A 20,019-nucleotide genomic window follows, 5' to 3' on the forward strand; every position below is an offset into this window, starting at 1 on the left:
TATTTTCTTTAATAACTCAATTCTTATTCTTATTGGAATAAATATTTTAATAAAAGGCTGCAAGATAAATTATGACTACTAAACTAGTTTCCTTGAAGGGTTAGAAAATTTTGATTAAGATACAGAATAGACTAAAATTACAAGAATATGCTTGAAACTGAGATACAAAAAATAACAAGTATAATAGGTGAAAAATCAGAATTTTAAGTCTACAGTTTAAATTCAACAGGAAACTGACATTCCAATATAAACACAAAGTTACCACAAAATAATACCATAAAATGATAAGTTACCACAAAAATCCGTGAATAAGTCAAAAGCATTGAAAGTTTTCAACAATTAATAAAGTTATTTTTTTTACTACATAATTTCTGAGAAATAAACAAAAAAGCAAAAATATTTTTTTCTATGATATAAAAGTATTTTGAAGTATTTTTGTTTAACTTTTATCTGCTCCTGGTGCATTTCAAAAATACCATGCTTGAGAAAAAATTTGAAAACAGTTGTGGATCTTGAAAAAGAGATAGTCAAAGTCTACTGCTAATTAAAAATTTCAAAGTTAACTTTAGGATAATTCGAGTGCTTACCAATTTTAAATATGGGGGAAAAAACCACCACCATTTTTTATTATTTATAAAATTTGATTTATTAAATAAAATATTGTTATAAATATAACAAATTTGTTTGCCTATAATACATTATTTACATTTACAACAGTCTAGCCAACAGTCTAAAATTGATATCATTTCTCCAATTTGAATTTGACTTGAATCAATCTTTTGGGTTATATGAGAAATTTTGTTTATCACAGCTTCTTCTGGCGGTGTTATGATATGCTGAACCTGAAAAGAGTTTACAGATTCTTACATGCAAATTATAAAAAAGTTTCGAATTTTTGTTTTAAATACACTTAATTAATTATGAAAATTATGTAGAGAATAAGTCCTGAAAACAGAGTGATTCCATATTCACTTGTGTATTTCTCCCTTCCAGTTTCAAGGCAAGGTAAGGCAATTGCACTAAATACTAGAATCATCGTGACAGACAATCAAGATTTTTTGAAGAACAAACACTGGGGTCGACATAGAAGTTACCTGTTTTTTGTAGAATTAGATTTATTCTCATTCTAACACTGGCAATGGCTTTAGCTTACCTTTCCCTCTACCTCATCCATTTTTTCATGCAATTCTTATAAAGTGCACAGATGAAAATAGTTTTATTCATTCTTTGTTACATACAACTTCCACAATTTTAAGAAATGATACACAGTAGGTGTCCCTTAATTTGATCATGTTTGTCCATGGTTATTTTGATAACATTAAATGAGGAAAAAATGTCTTTCAAAATAGCAATGGAATTTAACTAATTATAATAAAAGTATCAAGAAACATATAGGTATATCCACAGTACTTTAATTTAAAAAATAGCAAACATTTATTTATGAACTGTTGTTAATGTCTTAAATGCAAGAGTTCATTTATGAAAGGTTCATAACATTTCTCAAAATTTCATCATCGATGCTGTATCCCTAATCTTAATATTAAGAAGACATAACTCAATGGAAGAAAATATGCCAATATTAAATTTTGAATTAAGCAAAAAAACAGCCTTAGCATGACAGATGTTTTCAGAGAACTTTTTTCAAGGAAAAAAAAAAAAAAAAATATCCAGAATTCCTCCGCCTGAAAAAAGAAACAGTTCTGTGTGAACACTCTCAAAATCGATAAGAATTATTCAAAATCTACCTCAAATCAAGATTATTTTTAAGGCCAAATTTTAAATTGTTAATCTATTTTGACCTTATTTTCCAAACTTATCTTTTATTTTATGACTTAGTAAACTTTTCTGTAACTTCACAGCTGGAAACTTTTACCAAACCTCTGACTGCAGACAACACTGCGGCTTAGAGACAGGTGAAAATAAAATCCAAGAGATCATCTGCAAGGCAGTGACGATAACCAATGACACTACTCACAAAGAGTCTGCTTTGCAAAGTACCAAGCCAACATTGGGGACATGGATGTAATCCTGAATCACAGGGTGCTGCGGGCAAGGGGAAAATTCACATTCGTGTTCTTGGCAGAAAAAAAGCAACCATTAAAAAAAAAAAAAAAAAAAAAAAAAAAAATTTTAATGGTTTGATCATATTAACTGTATTGCTGATTGCAATAAGCGATGCATTTTCAATGTCTTCACATACAAGCAGGTAGGACATGGGAAAATCAATAACAATACCCGAATGATAACATTAATCACAATCACATTAAGCAGCATCTATTTACTGCAATAAAATGAAAGCAATTTATAAACATCCTCTTAAAACAATTTGGGATTATTATGGATCCTGACTTAAAGAAAAACTGAACTTTTGTAAAATTAACAGATGACTCTAAATCGGATATTGATGGAAATTTCCTGTGTGACACACTTTTTGAGTGTACAAGGTTTCACTCAGAAAACCATTACTTTTCTAGATGGTTCCTTTATTAATAGGCTCAGTATTCAAATGTTGTAGTCGAATATATGCATAATATTACTTGATGGAGAAAGTAGTTCCTCTAAAATTAAAATAATGACCACTGACCAAGATCACAAACGGGGTTGATCAGATTAGCAACTTTAACTGAAAGGAATACTGCAGATAACATTGCTATTTTTTAATAAAAAAATTTTTCAGAGAAAAAAATTCTGTTAAGTTAACTTTTAATTATTAGTTCAAACTGATTTAAAACTGTTTATAAAGTTATTACTGTTATTTGATTTTTAATATTAAAGGATTTAATTTTGTTTTTAATTTCATGAATAGATGCATTTTATTTGTAAGCTAAGTTCAGTTGAAAATTTCGAACCCACTGGAATAGAATATTTAATTGACTGTAATTTAATAATAATTTACTTCTTCATATCTCTTTTGTGAAAAATTCTATCATGATCTTGATATTTTGGGTTTTTAGGGTCACCTAACAGGCCCCACTTCTTTTCTGTAAATATTACTGCTTGAAAGTTAAGGGGAGGGGAGTTATGCGAGATTTAAAAGATGTACAATAAAACCTAGCTTCACAGATTTAATTCGTTCCTGAAGGCCGTGCACCAATTGAAATAATTCTCCCCATAATGTAAGATGCATTAATTTGTTCCTAGCCCACAGATGATTATTTATTTAAACTTTACAACAGTGCTCAAACTCATAATCTCAAACCAGTGGAACTCATTAAATATAAAGCAAACAAGATAAATACAATATTAAATGGATAAAATAAAATAAAATAAAAACTTAACCCTCTGGTCACTGATCCCTGAATTACCAAATGTTTTCATGAATGTGACTACTTCAGCAACAGCTACTTCATGGCAACTACTTCAGCAGTATATAAGGAGATAAATATTTTTGTGTAGTTTCAGGAAAAATTCCATTCAAATTATAATTATTGAGAACACTCACAAATGATCAGTTTTACTGATAAATTGATATTATATTTAATCATTTTCAGAACCTCACTTCATAATACAAGGTCAAAAGAAAACCTGCGCATCTAGAGAAAAATCATACAATCATGATGAAATTTAAATGAGTAATGCAGTGATGAAGATTCAGAGGTGATCAAAATTGGATAGAAATCAATCAATTACTTGCACAGATACATTCATTAGAGAAAGATTTTGAGATCTAAAAGGCCAAGAGTTCATGCATTACACAGATATTCCCAACAGAAGTTTGTCAAATGAGGACTTGGTCAAAGTCAGCCCTTCTCAGATAGGATAGCATTAGTATAGTGGTTCTCAAATCTTTTTTTGTCCCACACACTCCTTTCACTATTGCTAAGCAATCATCCTCCTCTTCCCAAAATCCTAAGCATTGCTGTTAATGGCTGTTTCTCTCATAAAAAGAAAGAGCAAATATTTTAAAACATTTAATTAGTCTATTTCTGATAAACGAGTAAGCACATTTCATCAGTAACGGCAAATAAAAAAGTAAATGCTCCTTGTTAAAACATTAATACTTTTGGTATTATTTACTTAATAAAAATTTTCCTCCTCTTATTTTAAAAGTTTTTAATTTTTTAAAAGCAATAACTATTATTTAGTTAATTGCTTAGGATGCCCTAAATCAAAAACATTTTTAACTCCTTTGATATTTGTAGCATCTCTGGTAGTTAAGCTTGCAGCAATAACTAATTTTGTTACTTTTGTAATTACATATATGGTTTGAAATTTATATGGAATATGAGTTTGTAATAAACAGTGGCAGCTCGTAACAAGCACTGTGGAACTGCAGCACCTCCTATTTCCACTTATTATTATTTTTAATATAGTGTGCCCTTTAGTCTTTAATTCTTTCTTTATACTTTTACAATACATAATCCTTAATGTCAGTAGCTATCCCCCACATTGTGAAAGAGGTACGAAAGTCTATATTTGGAACTGCTATATTTGGAATATATTGGTCTATATCCAGCGACGTGGTGTTTGGCTGTTCTGCGCATGTGCACACAGAAAGCAGCACACCAGCCGGGTAGAGAGAGGAGCACTCTCGCTCTTGCAGTGCCGAAATTCTGGCATGTTGTTGAAAAACGTGATTTCTTTTTACTCCATGCGTATGGTATTTCTCCACAAGGTGGAACTTCACTATATGGATCATAAACAGAGTTCATGAAAATTTGCAACTTTTAAAAAACTGCCTTACTGAAATTCAGTCAACATCAAATGCAGATCAAACTATAGCAAAAACAACAGGAATTTTAAAATATCTAAATTATGATAATTTCAAGTTTTGGTTACAGCTTTTTATCAAGATGCCTCATATTGAAATAATATACAACTAAATGCAATCCACAGAAATTAGTGTGTTTAAAGTTAATGAATATATAACAAATTTCAAAACTGCTATTTTAGAATTAAGAAACTCAAAGTGTTGTGATAATTTTTCAAAGACACGGATGGCAGAAGCTAAGGAAATATGTGACTTTAGGTATTGATATAATGCACAGATATTCTTTCACTAAACACTTAGCAGCTGCTAAATTGTTTAACAAGAAATGCTTAGTTTTAGGAATGAACATTTTACAGAAGAAATAGTACTGACCATTGAAGCATATCCAATGATTGACAAAGAAAAGCTCTTGAAACTGAACTAAAAGTATTCTATTGTAGGTCTGATATCCATGAATACTTCAAACTCATTGAGCTACTGAAATTTATCTTCGAAAATAATCTAGATGATGTTCTTAGTGAAATTATGAAACTGATAAAGATTCTCTTGAGAGTTCCCATGACTACATCAGAGGCAGAATGCTGCTTTTCAACATTCAAAAGAATGAAAACTTTTCTAAGAAACACTAGAAACTCAGAAAAACTAAATGCGCTTGCATTGCTTTCAATAAAGAAAAATTTCCTCAGTTGTCATCCAGAGATCAAGAAGAAAATTTTGATCTTTTTGCGCAAATTAAAACAAGAAGAATGGATTTCATTTTTAATTGAACAGACAAAGAATAGACAAATGTAGCAATTTTGGTTAAAGTAATTAAGAAATGTTGAATTTTTTTTCTTGTAATATTTCATGATAAAGTTTCAAAATAAATTTTCTTTTTATACATTTTGTTTACTTTTAGACAATTTTAAAACAAAGGTTAAATTTTTTTGGAACAGCACCCCCACTAATTTTAGCCACGAGCCGCCACTGGTAATAAATACAAAATTACTAAATAAGCTGTTTAAATGCCTAATTATACTTTAAAACGTTTTCTACCATTACTAAATTAAGAGAAACATAAACAATTGTTGCAAGAGAAGCATGTGAAAATGAACTTAAAAATTAAGCAAAATTTAACACAAGACAGACTATGCATTTTGAACAAATACAATAAACATTCTTTCTCGAGAAGCAAAAATATTTTGTCTAGGCTAATAAACCCATTTATAATTACAAAATACAATTAAAAAAATTAAATAAAAATGGCCTAAGAAGCAACACTGGTATAAAAAAAAGTATTGCATATGGTTACTTAATTTGCCCCAAAAATAATTTACTGAAACACATTTGAAAAGAAAAAAAGCTACCTCTTCAATTTGATCTTCCTCAGCCCCACTTTGTTTCAATGAAGCAACAATGGCATCAATCCTCTGCTTTTTTTCAAGTAATCTCTTGTTTTCTTGATTCTGCTTTTCACTTATCGTAATTAAATTAAATAGCGCCTGATAACACCTCTCCAAAAGCATTCGAACAACCTGGAAATAATTACGTTAATAAATAGGTACAGGTAATGTTTACAGAAAGTTAATTAAAGAATTGAAACAATATGTTAAAACTAAAACAAACTAACAATTTAATAGTTAGTTTAAACCTTCTTTCAAATAATAATACAAAAGTGTATTAAACAAATAGTCTAAACGGTTGATTAAGTAACAGATTTAATTAATGAAAAACATGTGAAGCCTATATCTACAGGAAGAATGCACTTTCTCATTCATGTTATCCATGCAGCAAACCCATTTGGTTCATAACATGGCCCATAATGAATTACCTGCATTCAGTGGCTTTAGTGGCATCAATATAATTCACAAATCTAGCTCAGCCTACCATGATTTTAAGTGAATATATATGCAATAACTTGAGAGAGTTATTGAGATCATAAACAAATGCATAAAGGAGCAGAAACTTGCAGATGTATCTGAATTTAATTACCGAAATTTCCGGAAGAAAGGCCGCATCAGCGTAAACGCCGCACTCGAGAAAAATGGCGGGAAAAAAATTAAAATTACACAGAAACGCCGCAATAGATTAAATTGCGCGTGACATCGTCGTGGGCCGCATAGATGCAAAAACTCAACCTAAGTCCTGATATATGACATACCAGTTAAGAAAAATGCATGAAATGAAACCATAACTCAAAAATAAATTAAAGGTAAGAAATGTATAGCTTCTGTGCTGTTTAGAGACATTTTCAAAAATTTTCCGCTCCCTAATTAAAAACTCTCCAACAAGTACTTGTACTCAAACTGACGGGATCTGTATTTGGCAGAATGCCAAGAAAAATCCATTCATGCTGAAGGGGAAATACGTCAGAGTTCGTTATTTCAAGCAGGTGGAGTCGTGTCCGCCTTTGAAAAAAATTGCAGAAAAGGCAGGGGTGGGGAGAGGATGGGTCCTGGAAGATTCATCGATTGGCAGAGGAGAGAGACTATTCAAACTGATGAGATTGTTGATTTGAAAGGGGGAATCAATCAATCAATTTTACTCTCCACTCCTGTAATTGAATTACAACTGTGGGAAACCTATGACTCCCTCCCTGTCTCAGTGGGAGGAGCAGGTGAGAGGACCGAGTTGTTGCATTCGTAAGTGGTATGGTATCCACGTAGACACTATCACTTATCCATCCTCCGTATCTGGCGGGAGGAGATGATAACCATTTGTATGATGTTTCACCGGTCTTAGGTGCCGTAAGTAGTTTTATGCCAAATAGCTAGGTTAAGTGCGGGCGGAGAGCCTGAAGCTAAGTTTCCATCCGCTTTAACCACCCTACGATCTCATCTGACTGGATTATATTGCTGGGGAGAGATGTGTCTCGCCAACAAATTGTTTTATTTGGGGATCTCAATCACGATCCTCTTAAATTTAATTAACTTTATATAATAATATAAAATTATATACAGAGAAAAACAGAACAATATTTACATTATTTACATATATACATGAGTCGAAGAAAAGTTGAAAAACATAGACTTCGATGTCCTGTAGCGTTAATCATACAGTAAACCTTAGACTTAACAGGAGTCGAACGATTGCTACAAAAACTCTATGAAATGGTGATGCGTGTCTTGATCGGTGACTTTCTTTATGATTTCTCTTATCCCTTTAATTCCTATTGGATATTTTTCCAAGTGTTCCGTCTCTAATGAGGAGAGAGAGGGCGGGAACAGACGTTTTCTGTCTAGCGCTGTTAAAGGGCAGGTCTTTATGTAATGAGCTGCGTCCGCGAGACTGCCGCTAGTGCCGCAGGCGCATCTTACTTTCTTTTTGTGGAATCTTGTTATATAAGATGGGAAGTTGCCGTGATTACTCAGTGCTTGGTTTTCGTAATAATTGCTCTTTAGTCTAGTTGTTGAGACTTTAGGGAAGATTTTATATGTCATCCAACCTGTTGTCCCCTCGTCCCACCTATCCTGCCATTGTTTAAGAGCTTCTTTGTGTAGTCTGTTCTTAGCTACTTCCTCTGAGAGAGGAACGTGTACGTCTATTACTTTTTTGTCCGTCGCGTTCTTAGCCTCTTTATCCACTCTTTCATTACCCAGCGTCCCTTGGTGGGCTTTGACCCAATTGAGGGACACTCTGTGTGTTGATATGAGCGTATTAATTATTTCTCTTAAACTTTGTATGCTTCTCTTTGAGATTTTGCCGCTGTTAAGGCTATGTAATGTGCTCAAGCTATCCGTGAAGAATGCCACCCTGTTGGAGGAACTTGCGTTCTGTCCGGCCCAGAGCAGCGCGCTTCTGAGGGTGTGGACTTCTGCTTGAAAGACTGTTGCGTCATTGTTTAGACGTGTCCTTTCATTGTGTATTTCCTGACTGTCTTGGAAGGCTACCCATGCTGCTCCCACTTTGTTGTTCATTTTAGAACCGGTTGTAAATATTTCTATGTCTTTATTCATTGGTGGGTCCTTTCCCCATTCAATTCTTTTTGCTTCTGCTGGATGATATTGTATTGTGGGGAGTCTGTCCTCTATCTCATTATTCCAGATTGTTGTGTCTCCCATACTTATATTTTCTTTAAAGTGGACCGCCCTATAAAATTGCGCCTCCATGTCTGCTTTGATATCCAATGGGATTGTTCCGGCGAGTATTTGAAGCCCTGCCGTTGGGGGTGTTGTATAAGCCTTTGTGATACATAAAAGGGCTATCCTTTGTATCTGATTTAATTTGGTCTTTACCCTTTCGGTGCCGGTATACCAGATTGGGCACCCATAAAGTATCATTCTTTCTATTGCTCTTATGTATAGCGATTTAAGGAGGTTCCCTTTGAGATTCCATCTGTGTGAAACCATTCTGTTCAAATTATTAATTAGTTTGAGTGTTTTATCCTTTATTCCTGTCAGATGGGGAATCCAAGTTAGTTTTTGGTCTAACGTGCACCCTAAGTATTTTAGGTGTTCACATCTTGGGATCACTATGTTCTCCCATTTGATTCTTGGTGGGGATCTCTGTAGTTTATTTCCTTTTGGAAATAAAATGAGCTTTGTTTTCTCAATACTGAAGTTTAATTTGTATATGTTACACCATTCCTTTATTGTACTGAGCGCTTTGTGCGCCTTTCTTTCAATTACTAGTCGGTTCCCTCCTGCTATTATTATTATGAAATCGTCGGCATATGCTTGTATGCTTACATTACCCTCAAATTCTAAGTTTAGCGCGGTGTCTGCTATTAGGTTCCATAGTATTGGTCCTAAATTGGATCCTTGGGGTGCTCCTTTGTAATATTTGTGAGTCACGCAGACCCCGTCTCTATTGCATGAAACTGTTCTGTCTTGAAGGTAACTTTTAATTAGTCCGAATATGTTCGAGGAGCACTTTATATCTTGTAATCATGCCAGTATCCCTGGCCACCACAAATTATTAAATGCGGAGGCCATATCAAGGGATATCACGCAAGTGTGGAGATTATTACTTTTGTTCTCTTGGATTTGCGTGACTAAGCTTCTCAGCGCATCTATTGTGCTTGTGTCTGGAGTGAACCCAAACTGTTTTGTGTTGAGTAATTTATTCTTGATTAGGAAGAATGTAAGCCTTTTAGCTAAGAGCTTATCCAGGATTTTGCCCCAAGCTGATAGTAGGCAAATTGGCCGGTATGCTCCTGGTGTTTCTCTGTCTTTACCCTCTTTATGAAAGAGAACTAGATTTGCCTCTTTCCATTGTTGGGGAAAATAGCCTCTTTGGAGGCATTCATTTAGTATTCTTACGAAGAATTCCTCATTAGTGAGAAATTGTTCTTCTACTATTTCCAGTGATAGATCGTCTTTTCCCGGGGCTTTGCCCTTTTTGGTGCTCTTTATTATTTGTCGCACTTCTTCTATTGTGAAATCTGGGTCGTCTCCCGAAACGGGGGGTCCTCTTCCACTCTATCCTGTGGGAAGTGATATTCTAGGATCGCCCTTATGGTGTCTTCTATGTTTGAAGTCCAGACTCCCGGACTTTTCTTTATTCTAGAAATCTTTAAGGGGGAGTATGCCTTGCCCTTGACAATGTCCTAGAATGTGCCAAATGGGGAGTTTAATCTTAGACTTTCCCAGAAGTTTTCCCACGAGTCTAATTTTGCTTTGAATATTTTCCTTCTATAGAGTGCCGCCTCTTTGTTAAAGTCTTTCTTCTTATGTTTCCTATCCTCCCCCCGTGAGTTTTGGAATTCTTTTCTTAACCGCCTTACTATTCTTCTCTGTTCTGTGAGGTCTTGTGTCCACCACGTTTTACTTTGGTGTGCCCTTGGGGATGCTAGCCTGTGTCCCTGTGCGTATTTGAGGGAGGGCTTTAGGAATTTGAGATATGCTTCTCTTAATTGATGCGTTATTAAGTTTATATTACCATCTATGTCCTCTGTTTGAGAGATTGGGATATGTTCTTTGAATATCCTATGAAAGATTGTTCTCAATTTGAGCCAATCTGTGTTTAACATTTTCATTCTAAGTCCTTTTGGGGGTCTTTCTATTGTTAAGTTTATCTCAAAGTTGATCGCTTTGTGGTCACTTAAGGTCTCTCTTTTGCATACTTTCCATTTGCCTATGGAAAGGGTACTTGTGTTCCTGGCAAGTGTGATATCAATCCAAGAGTTGCCTCTGGCTCCTACAAAGGTTGGGGAGCTATCTGATTTATTTAATATTGTGGCATTTAAGGAGGCTGAGAATTCGCCTACTTTTATTCCCCTTGGGTCCGTTGGTCCTGGGCCCCAAATTGTGCTTTTTGTGTTGAAGTCCCCACAAATTATGGAGGGGAGTTCTTCTTTTTGTTGGATTATATGCCCTATTTGCACTAATGTCTCGTCTATTTCGTTGTGGGGGGGGGACAATATACTGTTATTAAAACGAAGGGGGTTGTCCCATCGATTTGTATTGCCACTATTTCTGGTGACGAGACTATCTCTAGGATAGAAAGTTCTGTGTCTTTTATTATAATGGCCGTCTTGGCTCCTTTGTCACTTTGAAAAATTTTATAGTTTAATGGAAAACCGCAAATCTTGTCCTTTATGAGGAAAGGTTCTTGCACACACGCGATTTTAATATCATCACTATTTTCTAAGTCATGCCTTAGTTGAACGCTGGCACTCCTTGAGTGCTGTAAGTTTAATTGGGTAATGAGAACTTTATTCATAATTTATTTTCTGCTTGATTAGTTCAAGTTCCCTTTGTTTGCACGGACAATTTTTATCATAACTTGTATGATGAGTATTTAAATTTATATTAAATTCTTGATTAGCCTTTCGGCAGTTAGCGCACCTTTCTTTGCTGTTGGGACATTCTTTCTTTATGTGCCCTGCTTTGCTGCATTTTGTACATCTCTGGGGTTCTTTACATGTTCTCTTGGTGTGGCCTAGTCCTAGGCAGTTTACACATTGAGTGACTTTGATAAATTCCCTTAAGTTTTTTCTAGTCCAATTTATGTTAACTTTTCTAGTTTTCATGATCTTTTGAAAGGCTTGGGGGTCTAAGGAGAGAACCCAGTTCGTCCCATATTTTCCCTTCATATTAAATTTGATTTCTAAGTCTGATTCTTCTAACTCATAGTTTTGAGTCTTTAAAATTTTCTTTAAGGAATCCCCGTCTATGTCTTCTTTTACATTATATATTATGATTCGTGGGTTAATCTTTTTGGGCCTTTGGGGCTCTACTAAGTCCTTTAATTTCTCATTCTCTTTAATCGCGTCTTCTAATATTTTTAGGTCATCTTCTTTGACTGTTTCTATAACTACTCCTCCCTTTCTTATGTTTCTTACGTTTTTAACTCCTATTTTTAATGAGTTAGGGTTTAGGTTTTCCATTAGTTTGTCTTTAACTTCTGTGAGGTTGCCCCATCATCCTTAGGATAGACTAACAGAACGTGTTCCTTTTTTTTTACGGATTTGGATCTGGATCTTTGTCCTTTACTTAAATTTTGATTATTCGATTTCTTAACTTTATCTACATAAGTCTCTTTTTCCATTTTGGTGTCTATTAGACCTGATATATAGTCCTCTAAGTTTTGAGTTTGTTCAAGTTGTCCTTCTAATTTAGTAATTTTAAGATTTTGCTTAGTTAGGACTTTCAAAATATTTACGAATTGTTCTTTTATCTCTTTACTCACTCTCTTAGAGATTTTCTCTTTATTTAATAGTCTGTCTAGATTTTCTAGACAATTGTGAGCTTCACTTAGGAAGTCTTCTGAACAAAAAGTGTCCTCACATGTTTGTGAATCACTGCACTGTCTTTGAGCCGGGACCTTCCGGTTCCCTGGACCATTCGGTCTCTCTTGCTCGTGTTCTCCTGTAGCGGTCATAGTACTTTGTAATTGTTATACATACTATGAGCATGTGGGGGGATGTAAGCCCTATTCGGAAGCCACTGAGTGCACCGTTAGGGGTGCAACAAGTGCAGTGGTTGCTCTTCGCAGTGACCGGTACCCTGGGGTTCTCACCGATCACCACTACTTGAAAGGGGGAAGAATGTTATTGTTCTGAGATCTCATTTAGGGTGAATAAGGCATGTATGTTTGTTCAAGGGAAAGAATGTAAATAAAATAACGTTCGCAAAAAGCAACTGAGTGGTCTTTTGTGTGGGAACAGCACCAGTCTATGCACAATGACAAAGCCATCCAAACTATGTACAATGACCATTATAGGAAATATTTTATTTTTAGTGCACCTAAACGCCGCACCCGCTGAAAATTTAAGTTTTAAACACGTAAACGTCGCGGCGTTTCTTCCGGAAATTACGGTATTTCTTTTATAGTCATGATTGACACACATTTTTAAAGCCAACACAAGTCAAATGGGCATTATATATATATATATATATATTTTTTTTGAAGACAGCAAGCAGTAGTAAATTGCAACAGCAAAAAAACTGCAGAATAGTGACACATTCAAGAGTGAAATGAGAGTTGAAAAGTTCCAGTTCTTAATATGTATGTTGGTGTATGTAAATTTTACTCAGCAACTGGATAAAAGGTATCTGCATTGCAGTAAGATATTATAATGCAGATTAATTTCGAAATGATGCAGTTTAGATTGATATATTATCAATAGTTACTATTTTTATGATAGAAAGGAGAAATTCTAATTAAAATGAAAAATAAAAGGGACTATCATAAATTAAAATTAAAAGTTTACTTTAAATATTTTCATTTTACATATATATATGTAAAATTAAAAAACATGTAAATCAGCTTTATAATTTAATTTAGTAATAGCCTTTTAATTCTTCATTTTTAATTTGGTTATTTCCTCTTTATTCTATAAAAAATTTAAATTTCTGGATTGTATCATTTCTAGATAAATCTATGTTGCACGGCTTGCATAATGCTTATTGGGAACTTGAATTCAAAATTTTGAGAACTGAAACCTTCCTCTTTGGTAAGCTGCCATATTGGATAAATGTATTGTACCTCTGTTGCTGCTTGGACACAATTTAGCTATGTTCTTTTCCTATCACAATAGTATTCAAAAATGCAAATGTTCTCAAAATAGGCACGATTAAAGTGCTAAATGAATTGTGGAAATAAAATGGAATTTAATCCACTTGAATTTCTTCCTCTTCAATATGGATTAGATACCGTATACGGAATGAATGCACAGTTTTTCAAGCAACTTCTGTGCATTTATCTTGCCGTCAAATGTATCCAGGATAATGGGACAACATCCTCAAAGTATATTCTCTTTCTTCTCTTCAACTTTTGAACAGTATTACCAGCTGCGATAAATTAGTTATTGAAACCCTAGTAACTGTTAGTTCACTTAGAATTAGAGGTATTGATATCTGCTGATTTCTTAGCTAAAGATGCCTTAAATTTACCCATTGATATCAACATTAGCATTCCAAAGAGTTATTGGAAGTCCTTTCATTATAAAAAGCTTTTAGCTATGTGGAATGAGGAATACATTTCATCTTGTATTGCTGATGTCACCAAAAAGTTCCTTGATTCTATTTACCATGGACTGAATTCCGAGTCTTTCCTCTTGTTAAATTTTAAAGTGTCTCAGTTTTTATCTGGTCACGGTAAATTCGCAAGTTACCTGTTTCGTTTTAATCTACGCTCAAACAATTTATGTGAATGTTCAAAAAAGAGTTCCTCAGAATGTGGAACATGCCCTACATTTGATGGCCCTAGATCATGCTTACGGAATGATTTCAAAATGTTAGGAGTGACTTGGCCAGTGAACTTATCTGTTTTCATGAAGTCCAGACTGCTGTTCTCTGCTTTTGTTCACTTTATTTATGCATGTAACTTTTAATGTTTATTTATGCATGTAACTTTTAATGTTTTAGTTAACTTACTTCTGTAAGCCCCATGTTGTACATATGTGGTGCAAGGGGAGTCTGTATGTTTGTTCTCAAAGGAAAAAAAAATGATGAAAATATAGTTTTTAATAACGAATTAACTTTAAATAGTAACTAATTCTTAAATGCAAGCAATACAAAAATACCTTACACATAAAAAACATTTTTATTACTTGCATTGTTTAAGGGGGGGGGGACTTTAATCAGTTTTTGTACAAATGTTATAAACAGTGGCAGATTTTGCTTTCTTTAAGAAAGAAACTTCATAATTTTGTTCATAGCAATTGCCCCGTAGGCCTGCCAGGGTTGCCACTTAAACGAGAGAATGAAATTCCCTGACACATTCAGGTGTGTTTCAAGAAAATTCCAGTCTATTCATGTAATGTACGTTGGCTGTGCTAAGAGGTTTAATTATTCAATAAATCCCAGAGGACATTTATTCTTAATTATTTTTGGTATACTTTGTTTGATAATTTTGTTTACTTTTCCACTTAAGAAACTTAATAAAATTTAAGATATATACATTGGATAACAAATGTATGTTTTATTTAATTATTACTCATGATCATCACCAGTTCAAGACGAGGCTAATCCGGTCCTTATAAATCACAACGCAATGCTAAATAGTTAGGTTAGATTTTAGGTAAATTTAATTTGTGTGAGGTATGTTCTTAAAAGGCACCTTAACACTTGAAAACCCAAATATAATTATAATAGTTGTTGTTTTCTCAACTGAAGATTGAGATTAGAATCTTCCCAATCTGGAATAAAATAAGGCTTTTTTTTGCAGACATTCTGCAGCTAAACGAAAGAAAGAAATCTATTTTAATAAATTGAGGTATTTTATATTTATTTCGCAGCATACATAAGGAAAAAATATGTGCATTAAATTTTGTGATGGTATGTCATCATACTGCTAGAATTAATTTCAGGATTATGCCAGAGAAAATTTCCTGAAATTTGGAAATATTATTTACTAATAATAAATTTAGAGGGAAAAAGCAACATTAAATTATATGAATAACATAAAAATAAAGATAATTACTTAAAAATTGAATTAGAATAATCAACAATATTTTAGCGAATAATATTACATGGTTAGCCTAGATGACTGATTACTATTTTTTTATTTTACTGCAAAATGGCAAGGTATTTATTTTTTAAAAAAAGAGGGTTTAAAAAGATTTTGCGGTAAAATTCTAGTATACGGTAAGGCTTTGGCACGATTTTGAAACTTGTCGCCAAGACCAAAATGACCCGTTTACAGCACATCATCATGTCGCCAAATCCCATTGTACCATACATGGAGATTATTCTAACCAAAGAACGTCTATGTAAAGAAGAAGAGGTTCCATACAAGTAAAATGCTATTACACCGCTAGAATGCGGAGGGAAAATTTGCCAAGGGATTTGCCGACAGAACCTGGCGGCCAGAATTTCCCTCTCCACGATGTGTACCGGAAATTGAGAAACACGTGTTAAGAAGAAACGTTCTTTGACAAAAAGAAAGCTACAAAAAATCCAAGAAGAAACGTTTTATCAAAGGACGTTTCTTCTTGGATTTTTCGCAATAATTTTAAAAACGGATTTTCGTAGTTTTATTTTTCCCTGAAAATAACTAATCCATGAATTAATATACTTGTGCCAAAAAATATTTTCTTTTCCTTTAGTTTAACCACTTACGCTAAGACTAAACGTCACGGTTGCGGTGCCGTGCGCTACAATATAACAAGCGGTAAAGTGTCTCATTTACGCCGCTTCACATCTGCGAGTGCAATCCAGAGCCAAGGTTCTTTAATACAGTCAAAAGTTGTTAATTCGGACACCTATAATCCGTAATGATCTATAATCCGGACCTCTAAGCTACAAACTTTCTACGCATGCACGTAAGACCTCTACGGCTGCAAATTTGTGTGTGCGCAAAATACGTTTATGAATGTGCGTTTAATGTATAACGAATTGTATAAGCTAAGCTCTAATTATATATTTCAGTTAATGTTGCAGATTGCGTTGTTCCTTAATCTTCGAATTGGATCCGGCTTATTATTTTTTGCAGACTGTTAGAGCAATTTTATAAAAGTAAGCTTGAACTTTCGATTATGTCAAACAGAATTTCCGATTTATATTTACTAATATGTAAAGGATCTACAAAGCGAAAGTATGTTTTGGAGTCCATTAAACAAAAAGTGGAATTGCTGCAAAAAATGGATAAAGACATATCCTTTGTTTATCTAAACTTTAACGTTTGTTTATCTAAACTTTGTTTATCTGTAACGCCGCGGCGGGCGCGCAATGAATTGGAAGTTGATCTGTCAGCACTATCCTTATCTTCAGGGCAGATGTTTTTATTTTATTTGGCTTATAATTGCTTACTAAATGTAGTATTTCATTTCGACATAGTCCGTCTTTGATATGATTTAAATCAAATGCCTCGTCATTATAATTCGCTTCTGATAGCGAAGAAAGTGACAGAGGTTATTGAAAACGAAAAAATTTCGATTGACAAATTAGTCGGTATTCTCGACACAGCAAGTATAGGACTTGAACAGCGGAACTTTGTAACTGAACAAGAAATTATGTATGTTTATAGAATTAAAGAGAATATATTATCACATAAAAAATGAAGCAACTTAAACAACTTACATTGAAAGAAATGTTTAATAAAGTAAAGAAATAAACATTAAGCTTTTTTTTTTTTTTTTTTTTTTTTTTTTTGTAAATTTTGATACACTTTAGATCATAATTGTTCTTTATTTCGTAAATTACGGTTTCATATTTTTAATTTTATAATTTCTTCACGCCATTTTACCAGATTTAAACTGATGATCTATAATCTGGAAAAATCGATAATCCAGAATCGCCGAAGTCCCTACGCGTCCGGATTAATGACTTTTGACTGTATTAAAGGTTAGGCCATCAACGGAAAAAGCGTGCTATTGGTTTCTGGTAGTGACATCACCCGGGTGACAAGACATATGGGTTGGCGCGTCTCCTACATGATTTTGGTAATGGGAAAAATGTAAACTAAAGCAAAATGATCCTTTTATATGTGAGAATTATAATAACATACCGGAAATATCGGGTATATACTTTCTGATCAAGCATTTTGTTGAAGCGAATGTTTACTTTATGCACAGAATTCGTACGAATGCTCAATATAATTGTAAACATTACATCCTTTCCCTAAAGGAAAGCATTATAAAATGAAAAACGATATTTAGGTTAATTAAGGGACATAAATGTTGTAAAAGGAGGTATTTTCCAATATATTTGTGCTGTATTGTCTGCATTAAGTAAATCTTTTTGAATAGAATACATGAAGGCATAACTGCTAAAACCATGGTAATAACATAATAAAAAAGTATTTTCCAATTTATTTTCATTGCTCATGCACTTTTTTAATACAAATTAATTTTGACATTCCATCAGAAATATATGATTGTGATTTTCGGTTAAAATTACATAACTCAAGCAAAAATATATATAAAAAGATTTAAATCAACAAATTCATATTTAATTACCCTAAAATTCTACAAATTTCTTAATATCACATCCTTATACTTTTAAATAGACTTATCACATTCTTTTAAAGTCACTTACTTATACTGATTCACTTCAGATTTCAGCAGAAGTGTATATATTTTCAGTATTATCTAAAACACTCTTATAATCCCTTACACTCCTAAGATTTCTATATAACCAGGACTTAATTTCTAAAATTAGAAATGCTGCAGCCCTATGGAAGACCGTCAGCAAAGAGGAACAGGAGTAAATAAATAATATGATTATTAAACTCATTAATATTTTTTAAATTAAATAGTTAATTATTATCAAATTAATTAATAACTATTTAATTAATATTTATAGATTGCTGTTTAATCAAAAATTAAGTAATTATAATTTAATTGATAATTATTAGATAATTAATTAAATATTATTTATTGAAATAATTAAAGATTAAAGTAATTAAATAATTAAAATTAAATAAAATGTAAAGAGAAAAATTAAAATTTAATAAGCAATTTTTAATAAAAATTTTATTGTTAAAATAAAATGTTAGGAATTCTAATTATTTTCCTTTGAAAATGTGGTTCAGTTTTATAAAAAGAAATACCGGAGCTTATAAGATATTTCTCCCACTTCCCTAGCGTGCCTTCGTGGTGTAGTGGTTCTGCATACTGAGCCGGTATTTCAGAAGTCCGAGGTTCGATTCCCGGCGAAGGCTGTTGCATGTTTTTCACCTTTTCTGCTTCCAATTAACCTAATGACTCTACAAGCTCATCTTATCTAGGGCTCCGGTGCACTCCGGCTAGAATTGTAATTTATCTTAAAAATTAAGAAGTACCGGCGAAACTTAAGCACTGCATATAACATTTATCCTGGCGTGTTTATTTGCTATAGCAAATAATCTTCGATTTTCCCGCCCTGTTCTTCCCTCCATACATTAAAAATGGAATAATTAAAATACATTTCTTACACACAAATGCACAATAATAAAACTAATAAACTTGCCCTATATTTTAATTTCAATTCAGCCTGTATTCAAATTAAATACTTTTAATTACTAATGTATTTATATCAGGTTGTTTCTTAAAATTCTTTTGTTATACTCAAAATAATGCTCAGTATTTAATTATTTGTCTTTCTCTTATAATTAAAAACAAATTATATGGAATCCAAATTAAAACATATGCAGCAGTTAAATAACACTGAAGACCTTATCTTACTTAATCTTTCGCTATTTGTATTCCAGCACAATACACAGATTTGTTTTCTTTCAGGGTCAAGCATGGATAAGTTCATTTAGTTATATCAATTAAATTACATCTCACATACCTGTATGCATCAGTTAATATACACTGAAGGAAATATGTCACTCACTCATTTGATGTTTGCATCACAGTGTGGTCGAGAAATTGTTCTTTCCTCACGGTGAGGCATGTATGAGTTTACTTAGTTTGCAATGCTTAACCCAGATGCTGCTTCAATACATAGGGATGTAAAGAAAGTAGCCAAAACATGTGAATAAAGTTGGATAAGCGAATTTATCAACTATTCATTCAGGTACTCAGTATTGGTAAACATGACACTGAGTTTAAATATCTCACTACGATGTAAGTCTCATACACAAAATGAAGTTTATGATAAAAAATGATTTAAAATGAGAAATTTTTCAATTTAAATGTAAAATAGCAGTAAAATGAAAAATAAATGTAAAATTACATCACAGTTATGTATGAAAACTACGTAAATTCATTAAAAAATAGTTATTTTATCTGGTTGTAAAGAGTGTTTTCCGCTAAAAAACGTATTAACGTGTATAATTCTGACACAACGCTATAGCACAATTTGCCACTTCCGCCTAGGTACAATAGAAAATTAACAACACAAATCAAATCAAACTGTTGATGCAACGAAAGTAATAAACGCCAAGAAATAACGCTGTCACCCACATGACGTCATGCGTACGTGGCATAATTTTCTCTCTGCACTACGCATCGCTCT

General features: G+C 33.1%; 1 protein-coding gene across 6 annotated transcripts in view; it reads right to left on the bottom strand.

The window, feature by feature from the left end:
• Positions 1-620: 620 nt before the first annotated feature.
• Polr3C (RNA polymerase III subunit C) overlaps positions 621-20,019 on the bottom strand; it is a 175,306-nt gene continuing 155,907 nt past the window's right edge. For all 6 annotated transcript variants that reach the window (XM_085817901.1, XM_085817915.1, XM_085817903.1 and 3 more), the window contains 2 exons: positions 6,058-6,225; positions 621-842 (listed from right to left, as the gene is read on the bottom strand). In XM_085817901.1, coding sequence (XP_085674027.1) covers positions 699-842; positions 6,058-6,225 — 312 coding nt within the window. In that variant the 3' untranslated portion in view covers positions 621-698. The remainder of the gene's footprint in view (positions 843-6,057; positions 6,226-20,019) is intronic.

Source organism: Stegodyphus dumicola, chromosome 1 (assembly GCF_044657685.1).
Source record: "Stegodyphus dumicola isolate Sdum_Otavi_A_Nest chromosome 1, ASM4465768v1".
NCBI classification, from domain to species: domain Eukaryota; kingdom Metazoa; phylum Arthropoda; class Arachnida; order Araneae; family Eresidae; genus Stegodyphus; species Stegodyphus dumicola.